The 19,337-nt window shown below is 36.4% G+C and overlaps 1 protein-coding gene across 1 annotated transcript; it reads right to left on the bottom strand.

Moving 5' to 3' along the window:
- Window positions 1-523: 523 nt before the first annotated feature.
- c2cd3 (C2 domain containing 3 centriole elongation regulator) lies at window positions 524-18,198 on the bottom strand. The gene is made up of 33 exons (XM_079884968.1): window positions 18,065-18,198; window positions 17,491-17,757; window positions 16,729-16,886; window positions 16,390-16,580; window positions 15,618-15,745; window positions 15,056-15,182; window positions 14,811-14,948; window positions 14,504-14,651; window positions 13,938-14,023; window positions 13,546-13,740; window positions 13,309-13,418; window positions 12,691-12,809; window positions 12,468-12,599; window positions 11,931-12,362; window positions 11,639-11,790; window positions 10,924-11,167; window positions 10,663-10,840; window positions 10,397-10,580; window positions 9,754-9,926; window positions 9,515-9,650; window positions 8,930-9,198; window positions 8,420-8,500; window positions 7,423-8,043; window positions 6,163-6,477; window positions 5,910-6,048; window positions 5,713-5,777; window positions 5,387-5,592; window positions 4,576-4,709; window positions 4,349-4,492; window positions 3,445-3,635; window positions 2,560-3,370; window positions 2,153-2,261; window positions 524-1,493 (listed from the first exon to the last, which is right to left on the bottom strand). Exons 1-33 carry the CDS (start codon window positions 18,114-18,116, stop codon window positions 1,362-1,364), a joined length of 6,567 nt encoding a protein of 2,188 aa, XP_079741094.1. The 5' UTR covers window positions 18,117-18,198; the 3' UTR covers window positions 524-1,361.
- Between the last annotated feature and the right edge of the window lie 1,139 nt (window positions 18,199-19,337).

The raw sequence follows: 19,337 nt of genomic DNA, 5'->3' as shown, positions 1-19,337 counted from the left end.
TAAAATTCACAGAAGGAAAACTTCTGCTGACAGATTTTGTGGAATCACTTCAAAGCTCTCAGACGTTATGCCATCGACATTTTATTCAAGCTGAGAAGATCCAGAAGCTCATCCTACAAGCACAAATATACAATCAAGATCTCGGGCATCATCCAGACTTCATGGACTCACCGACCACGATCAGTGTTTTCAGTGGCATCTATCCGGTTCTCTTACTGCCTGGTTTCCAGTATCCGCATTTATCTCCGATATCATATCTTCCTCCTCTAAAGCATCATGGCTGTATCGATATATGCTCGACTTTGATATCCAAAAATGAATCGAGCCATAAACAAGGTTTTTGTAAGTGCACCGAGACTCGCCGATGGCCACAAAGACATGCTGCTTTACAGCCACTTGACAAGATTCAACCTAACATTCACCAGAAGCCCTAGTAAAGCTGTAGTGATCTGGGAACTCTATAAAAAAACACTATAGTTTTGTGAATTTGGAGTTAGATTAATGTTCTTTTCATTTCAGAAATGTGTCTCATTGATCATCATTTAATGTATATCAGTCAATGACTGGCCTGGTCTCTAAATATACATTTTTACATATTAGTCAAAAAAACAAATACCACCATTAACAATATTAAGTAAATATTGCATTTCTATTATCAAACCTTCTTTTACAGTTTAAATAAACAACTGGTCATTTTAAATGAGTATTTATTAATTCAGGTTCCATTAGGTAGAAAAATTGTTAATAACTGGTATGGTTAAGAGTTTTCATCTATTATATTTAGCCTAATTTGCTGCCATTCTCTACGGCTTCGAGTCTGTCAATTGATTCATCTGGTTTAAAAGAAGGTCAGCATGAGATCCGGTTCCTTGATCAGACTCATCTCTCTAATTAGAGCTCATTAAACAGGCTGAGAGGTTCAAGAGAGGCTTTTGTCTGACTGTTGGCTTCTTTTGTCTCTGGATAATACTTTGGTTACATCACTGTCAGTACGTGCTATTGTCTGCAGCAGCTCAAATTGGGCAATTTTCTCATCTGTCAGCTAAATGCCTAAAGCCTTTGAACAGCTCAGTCTGACAGCCTTTACCTGCCACAGACAACTGACAATGTAAAACTGAACAGTGAGAACGGGACCTTTAAAAACAATCACCCGTATATGGAAATACAAAATTATTTATTACAAAAATAGTTTATTACTGTAAATAAACAACTTTTTTAATGCTTACATTATCCAAAATTCCTGTTAGAAAGCCATTTTGCATTACGTAAGAAATAAATAAGCATCATCAAAAATTCACATACTTTACATGCAAATAAAAAATGTAAATTAAAAACAAGCACACATAAATCAGAAGATTGTACTAACTTCCTTCTGCAAAATTTGAAGCAAATATTTTTGCAATTCTTTTGGTCTCTTCACTCCTCTGTGATGGAGGGATGCTGGGTCTTGATCGAGGCATTCTTCGATATAGATTTACAGGATTTAAAGTTTCCTAAAAGAAAGAATTTTGAATAACCAAATGATGACAGCTTTAAAAAAAATAATTAAACTAAACCATTTTACAAATAAGAAAGCATACCTAAATCTACAGACTGATGCCTAGGATGAACCCAAAAAGTTTTTGTATAGGCATAAATGGAATGTACTGGATATGAACAACAGATCAGATGAATGGATGAATGGATGGATGAATGGGTGAACGGACAGACTAACTAAAAGGAAACATCCTGGGACGGGTCACAGGATTATTAACTAAAACTAAAACTATTAAACACATTTCTGTTAATTGAAATAAAGCTAAAATAAAACAAATAGTTAAAAACCTTAAAATAAATGAAACCTAGAAATGTTGCATTGACCTGAAATAAGTTTAAGTTGAAACACTAACTAATATAAAACTAAAATAACACTGTCCTGGGGCTAATCTTCACCCTTATATTCTCTGGCAGATTCTTTACAGAAAACAATGATACATTTTTTTTTTTTTTTTTATAAATAAAATCACAACAAAAACAACCAAATGCATGAACTAAAGGATCTTTAGTGCATTAATTCAATCTGAAAAAGTGTGGTTTTATCTATAATATATAGTCTTTTACCAAACGGTAGCAGTAGCTTTAGTGAAACTTCTAAAAATGGGAGAGTACTCACAGATTGAGTTGTTGCTGATGGAAAGACAGGTGCCATCCTCAAAGCCCTCATGGACGCCTCCAGATGGTGCGCCGACAAGAAGAAATTTGGAATCTCTACAGATTCAGAACTGCAAGGAGGGGTTTAGCCAAAAATAACAAAGATATCGTATAATAAAAACAAGAGTTTGAAGGATATTCCCTGTCTATGTCAGCTTTTTTTGAACACTGCCCATAGACTTCAATCGTAAATTCACTTATAATGGAAGTCAATGGGGCAAGTGTCAAAGCGAGTGTTTTGTTTTTTTACAAACTGAGGCACATGATGACATTTTTCTGAAGTAATCAACAGCATGCCACATATGTTGTCAAAAGAACTTGCATATCTCTAAAATGCTGTTTTGAGTCATATAAAGCTCGGAAGGATACGGTTTTGTTCTCCTCTCAACACTTTTATTCTCCGTTTCTGAACCAGACTCTGTAGAGGGAGGCGAGTTCGGTTTCTCATCCCTTTCTTCAGGCCCACTGTTGCTTAGGTCATAATCTTCAACCTCACTAATGCTAGAAAGAGCACCGTCTCCATCTGGAGAAGGCTGCTGTTCCCAATGATCTGTGGCAATAGCGCATTCACTCCTAAATCTATCCAGATCAGTTTCAGATCCTTCACAGATATCGGAGTCAGAAACAATACATTGAGATTCTGCAATCAGTGACTGCGGGTTAACGTCTGGAACAAGTTCTCTGCTGTTTCCTTCCTCTCCTCGAGTGTGGACGGTGTCGTCATGAACGTGATGCTGCAGTAACTCCAGACTCTCCAGAGATCCCATATCTGGGTCAGACAGTAGGCTGGTCCAGGGACTGGTTCTGTCTGTGACTGAAGTGACCTCATTGAGTGTTCTGGGCTCTATTAAAGTTTCCTCAAATTCTTCATGCTCATCCTCGTCTTTATCCTCTTCTTTACACTCATCTTCATCAGATGAGTGATCGCTGGAGCTGTGATGGAGCTTTTCATCTTCAGGAGCAGCTGGTGACTGTCTGATCTCTGCATGAGCAGGAAAGCTAATGGGCGAGACTTCATCTTCATCCTCCAACATCATGTCTGAGTCTTTATGAAAGCGTGGCTCTGTCTCACAGCTGTCAGACTCCGATAATATCAGCTGATCAACCCCATAGGTTACATGCTCATCAACCGCATCAGGAGTGGTAGTCGGTGCTTCTTCCGTCTGGTGTTCACTTAAGCCTGATTTAAAATAAATACTGAATTAAAAAATGCCCCTAAATAAACAGGAATCACACAAACAGAGAACAACTCACCTTTAATGATGTTATTGACTTCTCCCACCAGCTGACTGGACTTCAGTAGGAGTTGTGTGCTGTCCGTCTCTGAGTCCCTGTGCTCTTCCTGCCCGGAGGTTCCTCTCAGCTCACTCAGCTTTGGGAATGTTGGAGTGGACAACTTCCGGCTGAAATATCTCTGAATATCATCCAACTCGCTGAGGTTTTTCCTTAAAACGCAACACAAATTTCATTAGTGATCAAAATGACAGACGAATTGGCAGTCCACATAAAAACCTGAAAAATCTGATTGTGATAGATATTATATCCATATATTATTGCTTAGTTAGTCTGTTAAATAGCATAGCAAAGTAAACCTTTGAATCTGACAGCTGAACTGAAAATACACTACTGTTCAAAAGGTTTTGGTCCATAAGATTTTTAAATGTCTTATGCTCACCAATGCTGAATTTATTTAATACAGTAATTGTGAAATATTATTACAATTTAAAAGTACTGTTTTCTGTTAATATATATTTTAAAGTGTAATTTATTCCAGTAATGCAAAGCTGAATTTTTTAGCATCATTACTCTAGTCTTCAGTGTCACATGATCCTTCAGAAATCATTCTAATAAAACATTTCTTACTATTATTAATGTTGAAAACTGCTATTTTTTAAACGGTTTTCAGGATTATTTGATGAAAAGAAAGTTCAAAAGAACAATGTTTTAAAACAGAAATAATTTGTAACACTGTACATGTCTTTACTATTACTTATGATCTTATGATATGGTTTCACTGACATTAAAGTCTTTGAATGTTATTCGGAATACATGTGATGAACATGTAAACTGATATTTGTACTTCAAATGGACTCTGATAATTATCTGAGGTGACATCTTGACCTTTCAGCCAGGAAGCAGAGGACAGTGTGAGGGCTACCTGAGGGCAGAGAAGAGTGTTGAACTGGATGGGTGGGGATCTCCAGCCAAGAAGGAGCGAGATGCTTTCTCACCCTCATGCAAAGTCTGATGGAACATTCTTATGTTGTCCATGTGCTCGTCGTGGCGATCTGTCACGCTGGATCTGAACAAAACATCCCCATAAGTATTATTTCAGATAGTAAATCTGATAAGGCAGATTCTACACCATTTTCCCAAAATAAATACCTGTCAGAGAGCAGTCTTTCAAACTGATCAGGAGGCGTGTTGATCCTCTGTTCTGAGAATCGACTAATGTGGCTGGGGAAGCTGTGGTACGTAGCTGTTGTTTGATAGCAGAGTGGAAGTGCACTAAAGAGAGCCTGCAAAAGACATAATCATCATGTGTGACAACAGTATCAACATTTTCAGCTGGAAAAAACAGGTTACTTATTTTTATACACTACCGGTAAAAAGTCTGGAATAATTACGAATTTTTTATGTTTTTGAAAGAAGTTTTTTATGCTCACCAGGGCTGAATATATTTGATACCGTAAAAACAGTGAAATATTTTTACAATTTCTATTTCTTAATATATTTGAATATGTAATGTATTCCTGTGATGGGAATAAAAAGCTGAATTTTCAGCATCATTACTCCAGTCTTCAGTGTCACATGATCCTTCAGAAATCATTCTAATATACTGATTTGCTGCTCCGTTATTATCAATTATTAATAAAGGTTCCTATTTTCATAAATGTTGAAAAAGGTTTTGGCTGCTTAATCTATTTGTGGAAACTGCAATACATTTTTCAGGATTCTCTGATGAATAGAACGTTCAAAAGATTGAATTTTTAATCATTTTAATGCATCCTTGCTGACTAAAAGTATTAATTTCTTTCTTTTTTAAAACTCACTTAACCCAAACTTTTGAATGGTAGAGTGTCACAGTTTCCACAAAGGTATTAAGTAGCACAAAACTGTTTTCAACATTAATAATAACAACAACTGTTTCCTGAGCACCAAATCAGCAAGAAAACAAAATCCATTAATGGCTTACACTCGAGTCTGGAGCAACAGTCTCGTGGGCCGTCTGTCTCTGTGCCCGGAGGTCATGTACTGCCCTCAGAGGAGACACAGACACCTTTAGCTGTCCCTGACACTGCCCGCTGAAATCAGTGATGTTATACCAGCCACAAACGGACTGAAATCCAGACAGAAGTGGTGACAGGTCCACAGACACGAATCCAATCACCCGCTCGACCTCTGCAAAGGAAAATACATTGTAAAACATTTTCTGAAGAAAATATGAGAGGTGCCTGCCAGTGTAAAAGTTGCCACCACAATGCTAGGGTGTTGTTGTGGATGATTGCTATGTGTCATTACCTCCTTTATGCCAAACTTTAAAAACCAAGGACTGCTGGGGATCCAAAAGTAGCTCCTTTGACAGTCTGAAAACAACAAACAGCCATGCGTTTACCATGGACCCTTTTCATATACAGTATATATCATTTTTAGATTTACGATGTTTCACAGTTTGTAAAAAATGTCCATGAGAATTGCATGGGTTTACATGGGTTTACCGGCATTCTTGCTGATGGTCCCACACAGGGCAGTCACTGTCTTTGATCAATTCTGTGGTCACTGTGCCTGGGGCATCGGTGGTGGCATAGGAAACACAGCAATTAGGCAACCCTCCACCCCGCTCAGCAAGAGGACAACCTGAGGATGACATCAGCATTTAAATGTCATCAAGTCAAGGTACTTACAAATGAGAATGAAGCAAAAAAATCAAAAAATCAAAACACAAATCAAACATCACTGTTGTTATTCTACCTTTCAGACTCAGATGCATGGCTCTGTCCACAGTAATGTTGGCCATGAAGGTGTCCTCATTGATGAGTTCAGTGGATGGTGGAGAATCAGAGCTCACAGCTGATTTGATGAGCTGTTTGCTGAGGGACTGAGATTGTCTAGACAGCACTGTGGTGGGGAGGCCTTCTTCCTCCTCCTCCTCCTCTTCTACTGAACTGTTGAGCTCCTCAATGGCTTGAGGCTCATGTGGTACAGAGTCTGTCGTCACAGTGATATGGACTCTGACAGCAGCACCACTAAGGTTTACAGCAGAGCGCTTGAACAGAGGATACACACCTTGATAAGAGAGAAACAGCTATTAGCCAGAGGAGATGAAATAGCAGAGCCCTGACCTCAACCGCACCAAACACCTTTGGGATGAACTGGAATGGAGATTGCGAGCCAGGCCTTCTCCAACACCAGTTCCTGACCTTACAAATACTCTACCAGATGAATGGGGACAAATTCTCACAGAAACACTCCAAAAAAAAAAAAAAGAAGCTTTTAAAGCAGCAAAGGGGGTACCAAATCCTTAATGTCTATGCATTTAGAATGCGATGCTATTACAGTCCCTGCTGGTGTAATGATCAGGTGTCCCAATTCTTTTGGCCACATAGTGTTTATTAAAATAGAAAACAATTATTTTAATCATTTTAAATTGTAATCATATTTCACAATATTGCTGTTTTTAATGTATTTTTGTAAAATAAAGGCATCCTTGGTGAGCATAAAATACTACTTACCGACCCAAAAATTTTGAACGATAATGTATTTGTTATATTTTATTTTATTGCAATTTTTGGTTAAATAAAGGGGAATTCATCATGTGGTAACACTGTTGCTGTATAATGATTTTATAATGATTATATAATATGCCAGCATAGTATTATATTATAAAGTATTATAAGATTTATTTCTAATTTATTAATTAATAGTTTATTTATAATATCTAATTCAGTATCCCTGAATGATATGATATGATATGATATGATATATGATATGATGTGATATGATATGATATATGATATGATATATGATATGATGTGATATGATATGATATGATGTGATATGATATGATGTGATATGATATATGTGCCCTTATTGCTTTGAATTAAACAGAAATATAAATGGTCATGTAAAACTAAAATCACAAAAGTTTTTAAATAATATTATAGTGAACTAGGGGAAAAATTTAATTTTGCTCCTTTACAGGTAAACAACCAAAAGATCAAATAACTCTACCGCTGATTGTTTGATGGTGCTTCAAGGTCCAAGCAAGAGCAGAGAGATCCACAAAGGCAGAGCCCACCAGACGGTCAGCATTATGAGGCCGGACTCTCTTCTCCTTCCCAAAGGCCACCCACAACTGCACCTCCAGCCTCTCCTCCCTCAGGTACCAGCGCAGGGGTTGAGTCCTTCTCAACACCACACTTCTGCTGCCCTGAAATGCCACCGTGGCTAAACCCTCTTCTCCGTCACTCTCTTCTGGAACAGGATGTCTAAGTTCTGAGCAGAAGGTCTGCTGGTCGTACAGTTTGTATCTGTAGTAGCAGTAGGTGGAACGCTGTAAGTCTTCATGTCCTGGCAGCAGCAGGCAATGGATGGGCAGCCACACTCTAGGCATGGAAAGTGATAATGCCAGAGACTTTGTGCTTTGTTCTAAAGTATCTTCGTCCTCTATATCGGCCTCATCTTCACTGTCTTGCCCCACGTCCCACCCGAGTCCACGGGCCGAACTGATGACTCGCTCTCTATCTGCATGATGGGAAAAACTGATGGAGATTTCAAGCCCTCCTGCTGAAGTCAGATAGTGAGGTGACGTTGTGCTCTGAGGTAGAGAGAGACTGTACCAGCCAGATATACCTGTAAGAAATAGTTTTTTTCCAAATATTATATCATTTATATCCTATTAATATTCAATACCTTCATATCAGATAAATATAATAACAAAAATATGGCCAAATAAAATGGATACATGTTTAAATGCTAAAATGTAAAAAGTAAATAAATTATACATGAAATAATTATATATATATATATATATAAAAATTAACAATACAATATAATAATCAACCAAACATTTAAATACTATATTCAATACTTTCATACCATAAATACATAATAATTGAATAAAATAAAAATATGTAACGCTAAATAAAAGTGACATTTCTAAATGCCAAAATACACATAAATAAATAATATTATATAAAAATATTATTATTAAACAATACTTTCATACCACTTCTTTTCTGAATCAGATCTGCAAGCTTAATTTTCACAGTGCCCAAGACAGCATCCTTCGATTTTGTTGTATCGGCCACTACAATGAGATAAAAGAAACTTACAGTACATAGTATTTATAGCGCTGAAATGGAGTGATCACACTAGTAATTAAAAAGCAAATGTTAAAATGATACTAAACGGTAAGTGTAAAGACAATTTATTTTTTTTAAATGTGTTTGTGAAAATATAGTAAACAGTAAACAAAATCACTTGCAAAAAAAAAAAAAAAAAAAAAAAAAAAAACTGAACCACTAATGTAATATACAGTGATATGTTGATCCTTACAACACAGAACTACACCCACACACATAGTTTGCAAGATGGGATTATATAATGAATGGCAGCTTGTCATGTTTTTGTGGAGTCATTTGTAACCTAAAGGTATCAAAACATCCTTGACAGAAGTGTGTCATGACAAAATGACATCTCCACATATCTGTCTACCTTTCCAAGTTGGGTAACTCACTTTTGCGTGTGTCTCTGTTGTAAATGGTGAAGACGGCCACTGCCTCCTGCAGGAGTTCAGCGAGACTGACACTCTCCCCGCTGTCTCTCTGCACCAGCAGGTTACAGCAGAATTCTGCATGATGTTCAAACTCTGGGCAGAAACTTCTGGCCGCCACACGTGTGCTTCGAACCTCACTGTCCGACAGGAAGGACAACTGCATGGTGATGAAGGAGTTGAGCCCCACTTCTGAGTAATACTGCAGCGATCTGTCTGTATCTGCAAGAACTCTGAGAAACAATAGAAAAATGCTATATTTAAAAAAACTGGAGACAGTCATGCAAATGTATTTAAATCCCACAATATCCAAACAAGCCATTTTTGGAGCTTGATTAAATAAATGCTTTGTTTATAATGAGGAGAATGTTTTAAACTTACAGGATGTTTTAATGGTACAAAGACCAATATATATCAAAAGATCAAGGCAAATTTGAGTTCTCATGTCATGACCCCTTTAAATCAATTTAAGCTAGATTGATGTGTGGAAAGCATTTGGGGTAACTGTTAAAAAAACTAAAGGGTCAGATTTGAGGTAGATTGACTCACTTGGCTGCAGCTTGCAGCCCGGCTGCTCTGTGCACCTGCACAACCAGTACCACTCTGCGGGACGGCACAACCCCGCTCTTCACTCCGACACTCCTCATTGGTCGAGACTTGTACTGAAGGCTCACTTCAAGCAGCCCTACAGGCAAGTAAAAATCGATTTTATTTTTATTTTTTCAAATTCATATTATACTCTATATGCTATCAGTATGCAGTTTTAAATGAATTAGGCACACGACTACCAGGGGACTGATGCTGCGAGTCAACAGGCCGGTCAGTTCTTGGGACCAGAGGGAGGGAGAATAGTTGCGCATCGGTTTGACCCTGTTTCTGCATGGTTACCATAGCACACAGTCTGGACATGGGAAGCAGTCCTCTGGCTACTAGCTGATCTCTAACATTTGGATAATAATACCTGAAAAAAAAAAAAATTTAATAGCCCAGTAAATAAGTCATATTTTTCAAACAAACAATCACATAATTGCCAAATAAAGGAAACACGCTTTTAAAGGCTACAAATGTAAAAAGTAAATAAATAAATACATTTAAATAATAAACATTATTTTCAAATAAGGGACATGTTTTGAAATGCTAAAATGTAAGTAAAGAAAAAGGAAAAAAGACATCATAAAAATACTGCCAAATAATATATATAAATTATTAGATATTAAATGATAAAATGTAAAAGCAAATAAATTAATTAATAAATTAATAAATTGCCAAATAAGAGACATGCTTTAAAATGCCAAACATAAAATTTAATAAAAATATTGCCAAAAGAGTTGTTTTTAACGTGTTTTTAAATGCTAAAATGTAAAAAAATTTAATAAAGTGTCCAAGAATAAATCAATTAAAATTGAAATATAATTTCTACATTTACTGTACCTGCACCAAACCTCAAACTGCACTCCTCCTCCATTCCTCAGTCCCCGATTGGCCAGTGAGCTAAGCAGTATTCTTTGCACTGGGAAGTCAGGAGGAGCCAGTAGGACATGAGTCTCATTATGTCCAAACACAGGGTCAGGTACACAGAGAGTGGTCTCAGTGCGGTATGCCTTGATGTCCACATCTGTGGAAAAGAAAGTTGGTTGAGCTAAACAGAAAGACATGATTTAAAGCTCTTTGATACAGTCAGCAAGAAAACGGCTTACTGCTCTCAACAACATGTGGGTCCATGTCCTCTCTCGACTCATTTTGTGCTGGGAAGGAGTACTGGATGTAACAGTCAGCCTCTCCCCACACTGTGGACTGCAGAGGCGTCAGACCCTTCACTCTCTCTACTCGGATCATGAAGACATGCTCACGCAGAACATCTGCAGTGGTGCTGGCCTAAAAGAACATTGATTTAGAAACAATTGAGGCTTTATTTTTAAGCATCAGTGCTGCTTTCGGGAGTTTTAAAGTGAACTAGCCTTGGTTTCTACATGTGTCCGGTGGTCTAACATGTGTGCAGGTCGAGGCAGTGGTGACACGCGGGCCAGCTCGTCATCCCTCATTCGCTGCAGTGCCGTGATCTGCTGTGCTAGACCCATTGCTAGACACACCCTTAGGTTTCCACGAGTGTTGCCGGTGAATACGTCAACCACGGGCATATAACTGTCCACTCCAACCACTGGATACTGAGACTGCAAGAGCAGCTCAGAGATCTTAGGGTCTCTGAAGACAAAGTAAAAAGACAAATTATGTTCCAGTATAATTTTAATATTATGAATCAAATTTTGAATTTATATTTTATTTTTTATATTTTATCTTTTCATTTTAATTCTAATTATAGTAATGATAATTTTAATAATTATATTTTATTATATATTTATTTCAAATATTTATTGCAATACGAAATGTTAAGAATATACAATAATAATTAAAACAATATTATAATTAATATACAGCACATAAATATAGTAACAAATGTCATATAGATAATGTTATACATATAATACATATATAATATTATATATATATATATATATATATATATATATATATATATATATATATATATAATATTATATTATATATATATATATATATATATATATATATATATATATATATATATATATATATATATATATATATATACACACACACACATACACACAGTATAATATATATATATAGACCTACCTGAAGGACATGTAGAACTGGTGGAGAGGTAGTTTTACTAAACCAAGGAGTTTATCATGACCTGAGCTGCTGGCCCTCAACCAAACTTCAATGACCATCATGTTATTCTTCATTCTCTCCAACAGTCTGCTGGTCAGTGCGATTGGAGTCACCTATATCATGTAAAAAAATAGGTTCAAAACAAATTACAAACACCAGATTTCATATAATTATGGGATTCCTGATGATTTCCACCACTAACTAATATGGCTAAAGCCTGGGAACTTTCCTCAATTCTCCATTGTGCACAAACCTGAATAAAGCTGAACGTTGGATGTTTATGACCCCAGCTCACTGACGATCGAGCGGTTTCATCGGATTCGAGGAGCTTACAGTTCAAGTAGATATTGGGCTGCATGGGTGCACAGTTGAAATCTTTCCCATCAGGCACCATGAGCAACATATGAAGCAAAATCTCAGTGTCTTTCACTTCCTGATGCAGAGGCTCATGAAGAGAGCTCTGGTATCTGACGTGTGGTGATGTGGAGCGAGATCTGGTTGGAGGTATCAGAATACTCTGGACTTGATGGACACCTGCACGAGGAGACGGGTCTCTCCTGTGGTCGCTCACACATAAACCCTTCTGCCCACCATGCTCTTCAGTCAGACGAGAAGAGAGCATTTGCTTTGCAGGTCTCTTTTTGGTGGAGAAATCATTCTTGTCTGCCGCTAATTCAAATGAAACCTTTACGAACAAAGAACATGGTGAAGTACAGAATGAATATGTGGGGAACGAATTGCTGGGTTTAATAAAATCTCCTAGATTTGGTTCTTCTGAGTGATGAGTTACCTTCAGAGGACCAATTGCCTGTTTATCAGAGTTTCCTTCCGGCCTTTGAACAGGCAGGGCAGCAGAAATGCTCAGCGATTCACTCTGCATCATGGATCTCAGAGGAAACATTGCTGACCCAATGAGAATGGGCTAAACAACAAACAGGACAAATAAGAGCCTTTGTTTTTTAAAGTTTGTTTGAGGTGTAGTATATTTAGTGGTTGGCACACGCTGCACTTACTGTCTTTTGAAGGCTATTTCTGGAGTAGATCTTGAATGTGACTTTCATCTCCCACCACTGTTTAATAGACGACCTACTGAACCTCACTGGAAACAAACTTTGGTGCTGAAACGTCACCACTAAAAAAAAAAAAGAAGAAGAAAAAAAAGAATCACCAGATCGTTACACCACTTATTGGTTAAACTCTATTTGTTAAAGTTACCTAAAGCCGGGTGCACACTGTGCAATTTATAATAGTCCTTCATGATTGTTGCTTGTCAGACTCTACAAACATGATCATCACTGTAAGCCATGTCACACCGTAAGATCTCAATTTTCATTAATGTCAGACTGTAGGACAGTCAAGACACGTTAAAAATGGACGCACGCTAGAAAACTTGTCTGAAGTTTTACATCATCAATCAATGACACGTTCGGTGACAGTGAACTGCATTACACTCGGGACTGAAATGGTGGCTAAAATTTGATTGCAACTGTCATTAATCGACTGTTGGTGAACATATCAAACTAACGATCAAAGACTTCAGATTTTACTCTAGGATCAGAGGATTCTTTTAGGATTTGTTAAATTTGTCTCAGACGGCCAAATCGCAGCCAAAAATCACACATTGTACTCACCGCCCTCTATTACTTTACTAGAGACAACTTTTGTAATCTCTGAAGGTACTTGTTGAACATCCTCATATCCAGCAGAGACCAGTGGAAAGAGGTATTCTACAATATAAAAGCTAGATGGACAGGACAATTAGTTCAGGTTAGTTTTAAAACACTAAAACAAAATTTCTAGCCACTGCCATATATATATATATATATACTATGTATAATATCTGATATGAAATATTCTAAATGTCATACCATTTCTTTGTGGTGAGGGGGCGAGGTGGTCTTCCTTTTCTAGAAAGACTTCTTGAAGTACTGTCAGTGGGAACTTTTAACTCACTGATGGTAAGCCTGGCAAAATGAATATCTCCAAGCAAAGATATTTTATCAATGCTAAGTCCAGAGAGATCATCTCCTGCTTTTGAATGCTGCACATCATCAGAATCAAGCCTTCAAAAAACATCGGAAATTTACACAACAGCAGATATGAACAAATTCTTTTTAAATGTATTGTATTATATTCTGTACCTTTACACAGATGTGAAAACATTTACATATGTGTTTATTATTATGCTTTTCTATGTAGTGTTCTTTTATCTTCAGGATATTGAGTTTTAAACATTGTTTTCTGCATAAGTGCAACTGACCGGGTATTTTTAGCTGAGCTTTTGTGTTCTGGCTTCCCTGCTGGGCCCTTCTCCGGATGTTCCTCTTCCAAACATTCATTTGACATCTGAAATAAGAAAAAATATAGAATTACGAAGTTTTATGTTTAAAGTGCCCCAATTATGCTATTTTAAAGGCTCTTAATTTTGTTTTGGTGGTCTCCTACAAAAGGTTTACATGCATCCAAACACCTTCATTTTCTCATTGCATAAATTACAGCATCACCTCTTTCTCAGTGTCAGAAACAGATTGATAAAGAATTCAGTCTCTCTGAACCCTTCCTCAGAGAGCCTACACTTCTCTGATTGGTCAGGAAGTAAGACTGGAATTACTGATACTTGTTTCAGGCAGTCCAGAATCGCTTCTTTCTTTTGGGAGACAACGACTCCATTTATCACACACTTTGATCTTTGAAACTTTGCAGAACTTTTACTGTACATTCACAAACAGCTACACTACATGAAAGGTAATATATGGAAAAAAATAGGGGCACTTTAAGGAAACTACATATAATAGTCAGTGTGCTGTTCTTCACTGCATGACTTACAGGAGTTTTGTAGAAGAGGTTTTCCAGAAGACTCTGATCATATTGAGGGTCGTTGAGTTCACTGTCCATGAGCACACCGCTGTGATCAGAAAGAGAATCTGGGAGAGAACCCTCACCGTCCCAGAACTGCAGCATAGATCCATTAACACTGAGGAACAAAGCCATTACAAATACTAAAACGTATATTTTCCAAACACAGACAAAAACATTAAACTCACTCTAAAAGATTTCCACATCCTTCAAGTATTTGTGAGCAAAGTTACATTATCTTCACTTAATCTAAAGGTAAGAGAGTAGCGTTGACTACCTTCCCAGTAGCAAGTCCACTGCCATGTCCTCTGTGTTGACTCTATTCTGACTCGGTTCTTCGAGGTCCTGAGCAGGATGGTGGAATTCCGATTGAAGGATGTTCTCCAGAAACTTTCCTGACGAGGGCCTATCTGGCCTTTTGGAGGAAGATGATGTTTAACACTATTTATCATAAACATTCTGCTATTTTGCTGTCTATTATGACCCCTGATTGGTATGTAAATGAAATAAAAGTGATCATACAAAACGTCAATGTTGTCTTTAAAGAGGGTCGGGGGAACGTCCTTCATAGGAACATCTGACTCCACATCAGACTTTAAGGCTGAAACCACCATGGCATTTCTGAGTTTGCTACCACGCTCCAGAAGAACTGAAAAATACAACAAAGTAAATTAAATATATCGCAAATAGGTAAACTACTTAAAGAAAAAGAAATAAATACTATGCATATGCATCAGGTAATTAACTAATGACTATAAAGAGCTGCCTGGTCTTTTTGTCAACAGATTTCAAAACAGAACTGCCAGGCTGCAAACAAATCTGAGCACTATTAAAAAAGTAGGTTAAATTATTAAGAATAAATTTAAAAGAAAAACTCAGGCTCAGTCAGCAGAATTTGGCAATATTAATTTAGTGATAGGCAGATGATCTTCTAAATTGACCAATGTTAAAATTACTTATTCTAAATTCTACACTTATTCTTATTCTACACTAAAACAAAGTATTTCATACAAACTTTTGCTGTGTTCAACAATAATGTCAATATGATGTTTTAAATTCAGTGAATCAAGTTAATGTGTTTTACCTGACAAAAGGTCAACAGGTGTATGGCTATTTGCCAGGAGATTTTGAGAGGAAGCAGGTTTAGGTTTTCCAGTGGAAGACGCTGGCAAGATATTACCACTTTCTTGAAAATACAAGTAATCCTTCCCTCTAAAACAAGAATATTGGGGAAAAAATATATATTATTGTTAATTAAAACCAAATCTGTAAAATAAAATCATTAATTGAAATAAAACAAACAAAATATTAGATGAAAAAATTCAACTTAAGAAACTTAAGTTTCTTGGCCACTAACTGAAATAAAATAAGTTGTAAAGTACTATAAGTACTAATAATAAGTACTAAAATTAAACTACTTTTTTATAAGTAAAAAATAAGTACTAAAATTAAAATTAAAGCTAAACAAAAAATAAATCAATTAAAAAACTACAGAAACTAAACTGAAAATTAAATCTGAAAATATACACATAAAATCTAATTAAAATATTAATATTTTTATTATATAGTATAATAATAATCATATAAATATTTCTAAAATAACACTGGGGGATAATCCATTTCCAAATAATTTAAACATTTTTCACTTACATTTTTTTAATAAGATCATTTAAATATTTTATCCATATTTTTAGTATTTTCATTGAACTTGTCTGTTCATAAACCACAGTCTGAAACTGATTACAATATCAGTCATAAGGATGTATGTTGCAGTAGAACAGCATATCAACTGAGTGGTCTAGTTTGTCCCACACTGTTCATTCAACAATCAAATCATCCAAAACATAAAAACAAACCTAGGCATGTGACCGGAGCTGCTGCCAGCTGTCTCCTTCACACTCGGGGGAGCCTGATCCAGAGATGGCAATACAGGCATGTTCTGGTCACTTTTTACTCCAGGAGCCTGTGCGTCGAGGCTCATATCAGTCGTGGGTACTGAACTACTGCTGTCATATCCTTCTGTTAACGGTTCCAGGGCAAGCATGACCTACAGTAACACGTGAAACAATAACACATAATTAAACTGAGAACCTAAAGAGTGAGAAAAAAAACTTCTGCAGAAAATAGTGAATTTGATCAGATGAAAAAATGCACACTCAGCTGAGCTCAGTCTTACAGCTGAGCATCTCACCAACCTGAAGCTCGCCAAGTTTCTCTGAAGTCGGCGAAACAAGTGTGAAATATCCATTTATGGAGTGAGACAAAGAGAGCCGGGCAATGCCAGGGATTTGAGCTCGAGCTAAAGGCAAATGATCAACCTTTGTAAGCACATCCAGCACCAATGAGCCCATATCTGTGAACAAACAAATATTATATTAAGTTATGCATCATGTGATGAATAAATCTACACATAAGTTTAAAAGGGATAGTTCACCCAAAAATGAAAATTCTCTCATCATTTACTCACCCTCATGCCATCCCCGAAGTTTATGACTTTGTTCAAATAAACACAACTTAAGTTTACTTAAAAAAAAAAAAAAAAAACACTACTGAACTTAAGAAAAATAAGCCATCTCTATGAGTTCATATAATGCAAGTGAATGGGTTTTGCTTCAGAAGACGCTGATTCATCCACTGGTGTCGTATGGATTACTGTCATAATCGCTGTGTTTTTCAAGCATCAAACTTCACTTGCATTAAATGGACCCATTATATTGCATTATATGAACCAAATTTATGAACCATTTATTATTTTCCTAAAAAATCTTCTTTTTGATTATCTGAAGAAAGAAAGTGATATATGTCTGGGATGGCATGAGGGTGGGTAAATGATGATAGAGTTTAAATTTTTGGGTGAACCAACTATCCTTTTAAATGTCTCTCTAAAAAGGGAATGCCAACAATCAACCATTAAAATACACTATATAGACCTGTAATAGCAAGCAACCAAGTCTAACCTGTCAAATAAGACGTCAGCTGTTTTGGTCCACATCGAACTGGAAAGCGGGCTGTGGATTTAACCCCTTTCTGTTCAACGTGTCCATCTCTAGGCCTGAAGAAGGTGCCATTGGAAGACTCTCCCCACCATCTGAGCCTGATCAGAGTCACAGGAGGAGCTCTGATGATGGTCCACAGCACTTTACTCACTGTCACTCTCAGAAAACATCTCAGCTGGCCTTCTACCAGAGGAGGAATACTGGTGGATGGAGACACATCACTGAGCACTGCAGAGTGTGGAGAAGAAGACAGATATGAAGGTCATACAAGAAGAAAAGCCATTTCAAACCTACCAATAGGGTTTTTTTTCCAATTAAACATTCCTCGACTCAACAAACAACAAAGAAGCATCAGTCTGTCTCAAAACGGACAGTCCCGCCACTGATGTCCTACAAATGCTGTCTAAGTAGGCAGCTCACTAAGGTTTGAGACACAGCTTTTGTCCTCACTAGGGTTAAGTTACGAGATTTTAAATCTCTTTAATAGACTGTTGGATTAGCGACAAATAACCACCTCCACACCAATGTAACTGACCTCTTTTTCTGTTGCTTACAGTCTTTGGGGGTTTCACCTTTTTGTTCTTCATTCCTCACATCGAGAGTGTACTAAATAATATTATCAACGAATCAAAACTACCATACTTTGTTGACAGTTGCATTAACAAACATAATACCGCTGAGCAACAGCACGACCAATCAGAGCGCAGAACAACTTCTTCTCTTTGCTTTGACGATCAGTCAGAGGATATTCTAGCGCCGCTAAAGGAATTAAGTGGAATTACGTGAAATTACAAGGGAACAAAAAGTGATACCGCGGACGTTTTAACAAATTGGCAAACCGAAATGTTAAAATGTAATACCAAGATTACTTATTTTACTTATAGCGTTCATACTTATATGTACAATTACATCAACTAGTAGCCTATAATAAATAATACACGACATGACAATTATGATTTTTTGCTTATATTATGCAAAGTTAATAAGGCATTAACTGACACTTAAACTGTAAACAAGAATAATAATAATAGTATGCTTTCATTTAAGGAGCATTCAAGGTAATGTTATTTATAATATTATGCAAAGTTAATAAGGATAGGCCTCAAGTGACACTTTAACTGAAAGCAATAATTGTAAATAGGTTAATAATAATATAATATTGCCAGTTTGTATAATGTATAACGAATGCTCTTAGTTAACTAGACCAAAATGATGCCAACACTGATTACTGCACAACTTTCTTAATTTCATTGAGCCCTTAAGACGGCAGGTCATCAACGAAGAGGCTGCTTCATAATAAATTCTCAATTGAATTATTTAATTACATAATCTAGCAAATAATTATTGTGCTGGAACTGTGGGAATTAAAAATACTTCAGATAAATTTCAAAAACACACACACAGTATAAAAAAATAATAAAAATGTTTATATTTGCACTTCACTGGTTGTGTTGTTGCTCATTGGTTTTATGTTTGCATTTGGAAAAATTAAGCTCAGTAACAAAATAAGCAGTCAACAACTCAGAAGTGATGTTTCAGTACAATGAGTAAATCTGTTGCAAATTATCTATCTATATATATATATTTTTTTTTTAATCACTGGGGTACAGTAAAAGTACTAACCCACAAGTTATTGCAAAAAAAAAAAAAAACATTAATTGAAATAAACATTAATTATTGCCTTGTCAACTACCAGAAATAAAATAAGTTCTTACTAAAATTATTTAACTAAAATAGAAATAAAAAGTTAAAGCTAAATAGAAATGTTTTTAAAAAATAAAAAATTCCTTAAAGGGATAGTTCACCCA

Source organism: Squalius cephalus (genome assembly GCF_949319135.1).
Source record: "Squalius cephalus genome assembly, chromosome: 11".
Taxonomy (NCBI): domain Eukaryota; kingdom Metazoa; phylum Chordata; class Actinopteri; order Cypriniformes; family Leuciscidae; genus Squalius; species Squalius cephalus.
The sequence above is the reverse complement of the archived record's forward strand: the minus strand, read 5'-3'. Positions and strand labels throughout refer to the sequence as shown.